Source organism: Oncorhynchus nerka, linkage group LG22 (genome assembly GCF_034236695.1).
Source record: "Oncorhynchus nerka isolate Pitt River linkage group LG22, Oner_Uvic_2.0, whole genome shotgun sequence".
Lineage (NCBI taxonomy): Eukaryota > Metazoa > Chordata > Actinopteri > Salmoniformes > Salmonidae > Oncorhynchus > Oncorhynchus nerka.
This window is the reverse complement of record NC_088417.1, coordinates 63365464-63377843: the sequence shown is the minus strand read 5'-3', so window position 1 is coordinate 63377843 and position 12380 is coordinate 63365464. Positions and strand designations below refer to the sequence as shown.

Genomic DNA, 12380 nt, shown 5'->3' with positions numbered 1-12380 from the left:
AAAAAATGATTGTCAACAACACTGGCTGTTGTTCGCAAGCATATTTGGTTTATTCATATTTAATTCAGTGATTGAAATTATGACCCCATCCTCAGTAGCCAATCCAGCAGGCTATTGGAAAACACAAGCATTTATTACCTCGAAATCGCCTCGCTATTCATGTTGAATAAATTAGTCTGTTCATTTGAACTAATTTAGCTGCTAAATCGTTCAGTTTACATCTAGCCTACATCTTGCCTAGGCTACTGTGGACTATCTGAAATGAGATGTAGGCCTATCAGGGGCTATAGGCTACCTGCCTTTATATAAGCAAACCATGGCAAAATTTACAATCCTAAACCCAGATTTTATATATATATATATATATATATATATATATATATGTATGCAGTGCGACACAAACAACAACACAGAGTTACACATGGAATAAACAAACTACGTAATACATTAGAAACATTAGAAAAAGTCTATATACAGTGTGTGCAAATGGCGTGAGGAGGTAAGGCAATAAATAGGCCAGAGGCCAAATGACAAGTTGATCTCGCAAATGGGCCATTTGTTTATTATTTAAAATGTTATTTCACCTTTATTTAACCAGGTAGGCTAGTTGAGAACAAGTTCTCATTTGCAACTGCGACCTGGCCAAGATAAAGCAAAGCAGTGTGACACAGACAACAACACAGAGTTACACATGGAGTAATCAATAAACATGCCAATAACACAATAAACACATCAATGACACAGTAGAAAAAATAAAGTCTATATACAGTGTGTGCAAAAGGCATGAAGAGGTAGGCAATAAATAGGCCATAGGAGCGAATAGTTACAATTTAGCAGATTAACACTGGAGTGATCCTCTGACCAATTTTCATCACTCAAACTCTCCTGTCGGATTTATCTACAGTTATGCACATGCGCAAAGGGGATTTATTTACAATTATAAACCTGGTTCGAGCACTTAATGCTGATTGGATGAACGCCTTGGTATATCAGACCATATACCATGGGTATGACAAAAAAATACTTTTTATTGTTCTAATTACGTTGGTAACCAGTTTATAATAGTAATGAGGCACCCCAGGGTTTGTGGTATAGGGTCAATGTACCACGGGCTAATGGCTGTATCCAGGCACTCCGCGTTGCGTCACGCTTAAGAACAGCCCTTAGCCGTGGTATACAGTGCATTCGGAAAGTATTCAGGCACCTTGACGTTTTCCCCATTTTGTTACGTTACTGCCTTATTCTAAAATTGATTCAATTGTGACTCCTTGCGGTGGGCTGGGCGCCTGCAGGCTGGACGTTTTTTCCTCAGTTGAACGGTGTTTCCTCCAACACATTGGTCCAGATGGCTTCCGGGTTAATCGTGCGGGTGTTAATTAAGAAGCGTGGTTTGGCGGGTCATGTTTTAGAGTATGCCTGACTTGACCTTCACCTCTTCCGAGCCCATTGGGGAGTTGCGACGAGACAAGATCACAAAATTGGGGAGAAAAAGTGGGTAAAAAAATAAATAAACGGAAACATCACATTTACATAAGTATTCAGACCCTTTACCCAGTACTTTGTTGAAGCACCTTTGGCAGCGATTACAGCCTTGAGTCTTCTTGGGTATGATGTATATCTGTCTAAAAACATAATCTTGAAAAATACCTAATTATGAGAGCAATTTGATGTCGATGCAACATTCAAAGTTCTATTATGTGCTTCATTTAGTCAAATTTCTCATAAAAACATAATGTCTGTCAGTTTTATTTTGTTAGGGGTAATAAGTCTTACTGCCAGTGACGGCTAAGGAGGAAGAAGTGTGGAGAACACAAAATGGCAAGTAGGGCTCCTCCCTCCCTCGGTAAGTTCTGTGGCAATGTTCAGGATATACAGTACCCTGTAAAAGAAAAACTCATTCCCATTTGAGGAGTGCCTCAGGAATATACTGAGCTCTTTCTTTGACAGGGGAGACCCACCATCGGTCAGAGATGAAGATTGTGCTAATTGGGGGAAGACAGATGTGGGATATAGAAGCCAGCGGGAAGAGTTCAATAGGAAACACCATCCTGGGCAGAGACATTTTTGAGACAGGAAGAAGAACTGCCCAATGTGTGAGCGGACAACGCTATGTGTATGGGAGGCAGATAACTTTGATTGATACCCCAGGCTGGTGGTGGGGTTATCCTGTAGATAATACTCCCAAATTGGATCAATTGGAAATCATGAGAAGTGTATATCTATGTCATCCTGGACCCCAAGCCTTTCTCTTGGTCATTCCCGTGGACACCGTTTTTCCCAACATATTCAAAAGATCGTTACAGGAACACCTGGAGCTATTCAATGATAGAGTCTGGAGACACACTATTGTACTGTTTAGTACAATCACTCCCCCCAATGACATACGTTTACAGAAACACATAAGCGTTTGGCCGGATCTTCAATGGCTTATTAAGAAGTGTGGGAACAGGTATCATGTTTTGAATGTCAATAACAGGGGTGATGACACCCAGGTCACAGAGCTGCTGGAGAAGATAGAAGAAATGGTGGCAGGAAACGATGGCAATCATTATGAGGCAAACCAAGCTCTGTCTGAAGAGCTGGAAGAGAAGAGATTAGCAGTGATTGAAGTAGCCAAACGGATGATGGCTAAGGTACAGAGACAAAGGACCAGACTCAGAGCGCTGATCAAAGGTGAGCTTAAATGTGTGTGTGGGGGCCTCCTGGGTGGCGCAGTGGTTAAGGGCGCTGTACTGCAGCGCCAGCTGTGCCATCAGAGTCCCTGGGTTCACGCCCAGGATCTGTCGTAACCGGCCGCGACCGGGAGGTCCATGGGGCGACGCACAATTGGCCTAGCGTCGCCTGGGTTAGGGAGGGTTTGGTCGGTAGGGTTGTCCTTGTCTCATCGCGCTCCAGCGACTCCTGTGGCGGGCTGGGCGCAGTGTGCGCTAGCCAAGGTGGCCAGGTGCACAGTGTTTCCTCCGGCGCATTGGTGCGGCTGGCTTCCGGGTTGGATGCGCACTGTGTTAAGAAGCAGTGCGGCTTGGTTGGGTTGTGTATCGGAGGACGCATGACTTTCAACCTTCGTCTCTCCCGAGCCCGTACGGGAGTTGTAGCGATGAGACAAGATAGTAGCTACTACAACAATTGGCTACCACGAAATTGGGGAGAAAAAGGGGTCAAATTAAAAAAAAAAAAAAATAAAAAAATGTGTATGTGAAATACTAAGGACAAGATTGAATGAAACCTGGCAGCATTATACATATAGTTTCTTCTTGAGTACCAGAAAATTTGCATAACACAGGAGCAACCACCTCTTACCTCAGAGCATTTGATCTTTATCCTCCCTGTAGATTTCTGATTTATTTTCCATTTTTAAGGAGAGGCAACTAGCCCAACATACCTCAGGCTTGTGATTGTTGGGGCACAATGGGCTGCCAGGAGCTCAGCAGGAAACACCATTCTGGGGGAAGGTGTGTTTGATGTTGCTGATAATACAAGAAGAACAGTGCACTGTGTGACAAGACATGGTGAAGTAGCAGGGAGGCAGCTTACGGTGGTTGACACACCAGGCTGGCACTACAATAGTTCTCTACAGAACACCTCCAAGATGGATAGATTTGAGATAGTGCACAGTGTGTTTCAATGTCCTCCAGGACCCCATGCGGTCCTTCTGGTGGTTCCATTTGCAACAGCATTCAACAAATCATATGAGAGAGCTGTTGAGGAGCACATGGGTCTCCTCACAGATGCAGTCTGGAAGCACACGATTGTGCTCTTCACACGAGGAGACTGGCTGGGAGACACAACTGTTGAGCAGCGCATTGCGAGTGAAGGGAAGGGTCTTCAGTGGCTCATTGAGAAATGTGGTAACAGATACCATGTTTTTGACAACAAGAATCGAAGTGATGCAACACAGGTAATCGAGCTGCTGGAGAAAGTAGAGGAGATGGTGGCAGAAAACAGAGGTTGTCCTTATGAAATTGACACAGATGTTTCAGCAGACTTGGAACAGAAAAAGAGGGCTGGAAAAGAAAGAGCTCAAAAGATCACAATGAAGGTGCAGAGACAAATGACGACACTCAGAGAACTGTTTAAAGGTGAGTTTATTTGAATTGTAAGCATAAAACTAACAGATTATGTCTACTTTCACAACTTCTACATTGTTGTTTCTGTTTCCTCTGTGGACAAACATTTGTGCATATCTCCTAGGTTTAAAAAAAGGCATTTGTTATTGATTTAGTTTGGAATTAGTCTTTGTAAACACCCTTGAGTTGAGGAAATAGAAGAAAAGTTAATTTTTTTGTAACAAGAGCATGCAGAAATTGTAGATTTTTATTTTTAAGGGGAGGAACAAATATTCTCTGAGGATGAGTTGAGAATTGTACTTGTTGGGAGAAGAGAGGCTGGGAAGAGTGTGGCAGGAAACACAATACTGGTTGGAGAGTTGTTTCCGACAGCTTTGACCAAGGTATGGAAACTTGAATTCACCCTGCTCTATATCCCTTCAGATACTGTATGAGTGCAACATACTTTGAGATTTTGGGTCCTCCTGTCCTGTAACTGAAACTATCGTTTAAAGTGTCTCTATCATTAAAGTGGAAATTAAAGCCCAGGAAATGTTTCTTTAATACTAAGGAGTTTGTTGAAATTAAAAACATAAAGTGATGTTTGTTTATGACATTCCCCTGTTGGTAACTCCTAAATACAGGTAAAGTTATTTTCTGCTTAATTATTCTGATTATAAATGTTTTTGTTGTTGATATATTTAGGAATTCAGAATTCAAAACAGAACTATGCAGTGTGTAATGCAACAAAAGAGAGTTGCTGGGATGAAGCTCAAAGTTGTAGATACACCAGGCTGGTGGAAGAGAACCCCACAGGATGCACGAGATTGGGTTCAAGATGAAGTGGTGCGCAGTGTGTCTCTCTGTCCACCTGGCCCCCATGCTTTTCTTCTGGTCATTCCCATTTCTGCACCATTTTCAGAGGGAGACCTCAAAGCAGTAGAGGAGCACCTTGGGCTATTAACTGAGAAAGTCTGGAGACACACAATGGTGCTGTTCACCTGGGGAGATTGGCTAGGAGACAGAGCCATTGAGGAATATATTGAGAGAGAAGGAGAGGCACTCCAACAACTTGTTGAAAAATGTGGGAACAGGTATCATGTAATGAACTGCCGTGGCTGGGATGATAGCTCTCAGGTCACAACACTGTTGAGGAAGGTAAAGGAGATGGTTGTACGTAACAAAGGGCACAATTTCACGATTGAACAGAAGAGTAGGCAGAAGCCAATGCTTCACTGGTTAGCAGGAAAGGGCATGATGACCGAAGAGGAATGGAACAGGAGAGAAGAGGAACTCATAGAGCGGATGTTGAAGGCAGTGGTGGTAGAACCAGAGGACTCCAAACTGCCATTTGTACAGGGGAAGGAAAGCATTGATTTCTTCATCCCCAGCAGTACGTTTGACATTACGTTTTCCAATTTTTTTTTTTTTTTTTTTTATCTTATAAATGTTTCTTAGAATCCTTAACATTTATTGTTGGGTATTCCAGTCAAAGGGATCTTCTAACAGTGTTTGTTTCCCTGGTTTTCAGTGAGCTGTGAGACTCCCTCTGAAGTTGGGAGTTCCTACATAAATTATGGAGCACATGCCAAGGTGTCTGAATGGAGAGTGAAGTATGCTGGGAGATCTGCTGCATCCTCTGGGCACGGCACTATGAGTTCAGCAGTCAGTTATATGGGCGAATCTCTGGACCGATGGGAGAATCTAGTCAAGGAGAGTCTGGGGGACGGCAAGATAAGGGCAAGGATGTTGGATAGTCCTGCAAAGTCAGAGGCCCACACTTATGGGGTGAAAACCAAACGTAGGAATTCACATTGAGCATAGTTCAAAATGACAATACTAAGAGTAAAAAGTAATACCTACTTTTGAGAAAATACATAACACATGTACTGTTCATGGAACAAGCTCTTGCCTTGGCTTGACACATCTGGGGCATAATATCAGGACCTCCTCCGAGAATTGCCATAAGCAAATGTTCTTGCAGGATATTTCAGCTTTGTCATGGGAGTTTCTTGATGTTCTTCTTTTTAGTTGAAGATGGTGGCAGATTACTTGTATCTTTCCATGTATTTGTGTACATATACCCTGAGTGTACAAAACATTAGGAACACCTGCTCTTGGTTTCACCAGGTGAATCCAGGGGAAAGCTGTGATCCCTTACTGATATCACTTGTTTAATCCACTTAAATGAGTGTAGATGATCAGTAGGAGACAGGTAAAGAAGGATTTTTAAGCCATTTGAAGCATGGATTGTATATGTGTGCCATTCAGAATGGGCAAGACAAAAGATTTAAGTGCCTTTGAACGGGCATGGTAGTAAGTGCCAGGCACACCGGTTTATGTCAAATACTGCAACACTGCTGGGTTTTTCAGGCTTAAGAGCTTCCCATGTGTATCAAGAATGGTCCACCACCCAAAGAACATCCATCCAACTTGACACAACTGTGGGAAGCATTGAATCAACATGGGCCAGCATCCCTGTGGAACACTTTCGACACCTTGTAGAGTCCATGCCACAACGAATTGAGGCTGTTCTGAGGGCAAAAGAGGGTGCAACTCAATATTAGGAAGGTGTTCCTAATGTTTGGTATACTCAGTGTACATTATCAAGTCAAACCAATTAACAAATGATATGTTGAACAGATATGTATGTGACTACTATATACTACTATTCTACTATTATGACTCTTTCAACATGCCACTGAAAAGATTGAGAGCTGCAATGAATTGTGTTCCTAATGTTTTGTACACTCAGTGTATGTTGACAGAGATGGGCAGTATTTCTGTTACATGTATTTGAAATATGTATTTCCATTAACTTTGTGTATTCCGTCATTTATATTTCACTGGCCTCAACAAGAATTAGATTAGTTTTGTAACAATAAACTTTAGAGATCTGTATTTTTGTATTTTCAAAATATAAAATACTTCTCTATTAAAAAATGTTTTATCCACAACTTTGTGGCCCTAAATGTAAATGAGCACTTGCAAAGCACACATGGTATTATTTTAATGAGCTCCGTACCCAAACAAGCAAGAGGCTTGACTCCACCCTAAAATCTGGCTGTGCAAAATTATAGCGTTAATCAGTGGAAGTGGGGATTTGGAGGTCTATGAGTTAGTCGAATTTGGTCAAAATAAAATATATTGCTAATTTGCTATGTGAGGCTTATTTGATCGAATATGCATTTTTTTATGTGTAGGTTCTAAAAAATGTACTCATAAACAGTCAGGTTCACAATTATTGGCACCCTTGATAAAGATGAGCAAAAAAGACTGTATGAACTAAATAATACAAATACTGAAGCAAAAACAAAAAGTGATATATATTATTTGAAAGTAATACAAATGCTCAGAGAAAAATATTTTGTAATATAGTAATAAAAAAATCTAAAAAATATGACCCCTGTTTTCAATTATTTCAGTACCGCACCTTGCGAGGATAATGGCACTGAGCATTTTTATCAAATGTTTTCTGAAATTGGAGAACACATTGGGAGGGATCTTAGACCATTCCTTCATAGAGAATCTTTCTAGATCCTTGATATCCATCATATGGTATAATGAACTTCCCACCGGGGGCTGTGTGTTTGTTTGAGTGAGAAAGGCCTAGCAGAACCAAACAGTAAAACATAACATCCCCTTTATTATCAATGCATCATGCAGTTTTTCATGCAGACAACATCAAAAGAGCCGTTCTAGATTCTGAAGTCAGGAAACTTCGAGTTAGGTGGTATCCAGACTAGAGGAAACCAGGTTTTTGCTAAAATGTCCGGGTACTTGGTAAAGTTCATGATGCTGCTGACCTTAACATGGGTCCCAGGATCAGTGGAGGCAAAATAGCCCCATAACATAAAAGATGCACATGTTTCAGTTTTTCGACGCCAAACCTACCACTGGTGTGTGTGGCTAATGAGCTTTATTTTCATGTCATCTGACCATAGCACCAGTTTCAAACCAAGTGCCAATGCTGTTTAGCATTCCAGGCGGTGCTATGGTCAGATGATACGAAAATAGAGCTCTTTGACCACACACACACTAGTGGTGGGTTTGGCATCGAAAAAACGTAAGTAAAATCTTTGTTAAAATACAAATTGTTTGGGGCAGAGCTCATTAGAATAGTTCTCAGTTTGCACATTTACATTTAGGTAATTTAGCAGACGCTCTTATTAAGAGCAACTGAGGTTGATAAACAACCTCATAAAACAGTCATAACAAGTCAAACGTTTATGTAACCTTTACTGAGAATGTAGTTGTAGTTTGGGGGCTACTTGCAGTGGTAGTTTTGGTGTTTTAGTTAGATACATTACTTGGCAAAAGTATCTTTGCCCATCTCTGTATATTTATTGTTGTTTTTTATGTCCCTTTTGTATGGTGTTTTGGACCAAATGACTAACTTTTTGGGGATAATAAAGTTAAAGATATGCTTTGGAACTTTGGAGACTACTAAGTATTTTTTAAACCTCTCGCTTTGGGCTGGAGGTGTCAATCTGTAGTTCATACATGCATCATCTAGAAGCGGAAGGACTGTCTTACCTCCATTTAAAAGTAGTCAATTCCTTCTACTTCTATGAGTTGGTTAACACACTGAAAGGGTGTACACTACTACCGGGAGTGTGTTGTCTGAACAGACAAAAAGCCAAGGTTGGTGATTTACTGCCATCTGCAGTTATGGAATCCCTTTCTCTCCCGTGTAGAGTGGACACCACCAGAGGGAACTGTGGCCTTTCCTCAATTGAATTTTATCAACTCCTCGCATCATCTCCTCCCATTCTTTCCTCTCCTCAGTGAGGAAGCAAGGAAAGGAAACGCGGAAACAAAGGCGTTTGTAAGAAATGAGGCTCCTTCTCCGCTAGCAAATTATGTTTATCGGGGTGGAATCCAAAAATACATGTGTAAAGTGGTAAAAAGAAGTGCAGCTAGTAGTGCTATACATTTTATAGATAAATGGATAATTAGCGGATAATTTTTAAATGTGTGCAAGCATGCTTTTCTCCTCTGAGAAACATCAGCCGTTTGCAGGAGGCTGATTTCAAAAGTCTTCCACAGTAGGATACACCTGAGCATCCTCCACCAGAGGAGGCAATTGAAGAGAGTAGGAAAATCCTTCATTCACCTAATAACGAATTGACACTCTCCTACATTTCTCAACCACTTTTCAGTTTCAGGGTCACTGAGGATTTTATCCAATTGAGAAAAGGCCTATGGGTCTATCCTCCAAATCAGTAAGCTTAAGCCCTTCCCCATCCACTATCCTACCTATTCTGATTAAGGACATTGACGGCCGGAATGTCATGTTTTTAGTAGTTGTATAAATAAAATAGCAAGTTTCTAATAGTGAGCAAGCACTGCGCCTGTTCGTGCTAAAAGTGATAACCCTTTCTGCTTTACTTCCGTATCTAGTCCCATACTGTTTTAATTTAATCTACCAGATGCCTTTTAGGATGATTTTTGATTTACGAATATTGATACATTTGAAGGATTGATTGATTAAGTGTCGAAAGTAAACAAAAAAATATCCCAAAACTGCCTTCATAAATCAACTACAGCCAAGGTAGAAGGAAAATTGTGTTAGTTTGTATTCTGAGTAAACTATCTCTTTAAAGATGATGTAGTGTGAGTTTGAAACAATAACACTTACCCTCAGATTCCAAGTTGTTTTTGCTAAGCAACATTTGCAAATGGTTTTGAATTACTCTGCAGTATTTTCAGGTATCATAAAATTCATTGCAGTGCTCAACCTATTCAATGGTATGTTGAAAGAGTTATACAGTAGATGAGCGTCACATACAATTAACATATCATTGTTTAATTGGTTTGCCTTGATAATGTACTCCTGGGGCAATGGACATTCAGGAGAACATTTACAGAATGTTCACATAGAAATGTATTGTGTAGAACAAATATGACAATATGATTGGAATAGTATAGGAGATTGTGTGTGCTCTATTCATGATAGTTCTATGTTCAACATGCTGTTCCAGATACAGCCCTACCATTAATTGAAGACAGTCAATCCAATAGTTTCTGAAAAGTAGTCACCTCCTGAGATCTGTATTAAAATTTATTGTTTAAGTAGTTGCTTTGTCGGTGTCACGACTTCCGCCGAAGTCGGCCTCTATCCTTGTTCGGGCGGCGTTTGGTGGTCGACGTCACCGGCTTTTTAGCCATCGCCGCTCCATTTTTCATTTATCCATTTGTTTTGTCTTGTTCCCTGCACACCTGGTGCAAACATCATTCCCCAATCACACTACATGTATTTATTCCTCTGTTCCCCCTCATGAGGATTTTAGTGTGAGATTGTTTTGTGGTTACGTGTCTATGTTGACCCGCTTTACTGGTATGCGTTTATTCCGTGTTTTATTTCACAAGGTATGTTATTGTGTTTATAAAATATTACTGTGACTGTTTGCGCGTTTGCACTTTTGCATTGGCTGGAGGTTTCGACGCAGTGGCGTCCGTCTGTTGGTTTCTCCTGCCTAATAAAGTGTGCGCCTGTTCACAACTCTCTGCTCTCCTGCACCTGACTCCGCTCCCAGTACGCACGCCATTTGGCAGTCGGATCTGTTTTCAAATGGGTCAATAAGAATTCAACCTCTTTCTTGTGGTAAGCCTAAATAAGTTCAAGCCTAAGTAACAAGTCACATAATACGTTGCATGGAGAAAACTGAGGATGGATCAACAACATTGTAGTTATTCCAATATCCACAATATTAACCTAATTGATATACTGAAAAGAAGGAATCCTGTACAGAATAAAAATCCTAGAGGAAAACCTGGTTCAGTCTGCTTTCCACCAGACACTGGGAGATGAATTCATCTTTCAGCAGAACAATAACCTAAAACACTTGGACAAATCCACAGTCGTGGCCAAAAGTTTTGAGAATGACACAAATATTAATTTTCAAAATGCCTGCTGCCTCAGTTTGTATGATGGCATTTTGCATATACTCCAGAATGTTATGAAGAGTGATCAGATGAATTGCAATTAATTGCAAAGTCCCTCTTTGCCATGCAAATGAACTGAATCCCCCCCAAAAAATTCCACTGCATTTCAGCCCTGCCACAAAAGGACCAGCTGACATCATGTCAGTGATTCTCTCGTTAACACAGGTGTGAGTGTTGACGAGGACAAGGCTGGAGATCACTCTGTCATGCTGATTGAGTTTGAATAACAGACTGGAAGCTTCAAAATAAGGGTGGTGCTTGGAATCATTGTTCTTCCTCTGTCAACCATGGTTACCTGGAAGGAAACACGTGCCGTCATCATTGCTTTGCACAAAAAGGGCTTCACAGGCAAGGATATTGCTGCCAGTGAGATTGCACCTAAATCAACCATTTATCAGATCATCAAGAACTTCAAGAAGAGTGGTTCAGTTGTTGTGAAGAAGGCTTTAGGGTGCCCAAGAAAGTCCAGCAAGCGCCAGGACCGCCTCCTAAAGTTGATTCAGCTGCGAGATCGGGGCACCACCAGTACAGAGCTTGCTCAGGAATGGCAGCAGGCAGGTGTGAGTGCATCTGCACGCACAGTGAGGCAAAGACTTTTGGAGGATGGCCTGGTGTCAAGAAGGGCAGCAAAGAAGCCACTTCTCTCCAGGAAAAACATCAGGGACAGACTGATATTCAGCAGATTGGACTGCTGAGGACTGGGGTAAAGTCATCTTCTGAATGAATCCCCTTTCCGATTGTTTGGGGCATCCGGAAAAAAAGCTTGCCCGGAGAAGACAAGGTGAGCGCTACCATCAGTCCTGTGTCATGCCAACAGTAAAGCATCCTGAGACCATTCATGTGTGGGGTTGATTCTCAGCCAAGGGAGTGGGCTCACTCACAATTTTGCCTAAGAACACAGCCATGAATAAAGAATGGTACCAACACATCCTCCGAGAGCAACTTCTCCCAACCATCCAGGAACAGTTTGGTGATGAAAAAGTGATAACTAAGTGGCTTGGGGAACAAAATATCGATATTTTGGGTCCATGGCCAGGAAACTCCCCAGGCCTTAATCCCATTGAGAACTTGTGGTCAAACCTCAAGAGGCGGGTGGACAAACAAAAACCCACAAATTCTGACAAACTCCAAGCATTGATTATGCAAAAATGGGCTGCCATCAGTCAGGATGTGGCCCAGAAGTTGATTGACAGCATGCCAGGGCGGATTGCAGAGGTCTTGAAAAAGAAGGGTCAACACTGCAAATATTGACTCTTTACATCAACTTCATGTAATTGTCAATAAAAACATTTGACATTTATGAAATGCTTGTAATTATACTTAAGTATTCTATAGTAACATCTGACAAAAATATCTAAAGACACTGAAGCAGCAAACTTTGTGGAA

At 41.3% G+C, this 12380-nt stretch overlaps 1 protein-coding gene across 1 annotated transcript; it reads left to right on the top strand.

Moving 5' to 3' along the window:
• The first annotated feature begins 496 nt into the window (after window positions 1-496).
• LOC115104656 (GTPase IMAP family member 8-like) lies at window positions 497-8480 on the top strand. Its single transcript, XM_029626008.2, has 6 exons — window positions 497-1843; window positions 1948-2673; window positions 3360-4079; window positions 4326-4450; window positions 4752-5439; window positions 5578-8480. The coding sequence occupies exons 1-6, from the start codon at window positions 1816-1818 to the stop codon at window positions 5862-5864; spliced, it is 2574 nt and encodes an 857-aa protein (XP_029481868.2). The 5' UTR covers window positions 497-1815; the 3' UTR covers window positions 5865-8480.
• Window positions 8481-12380: the final 3900 nt, after the last annotated feature.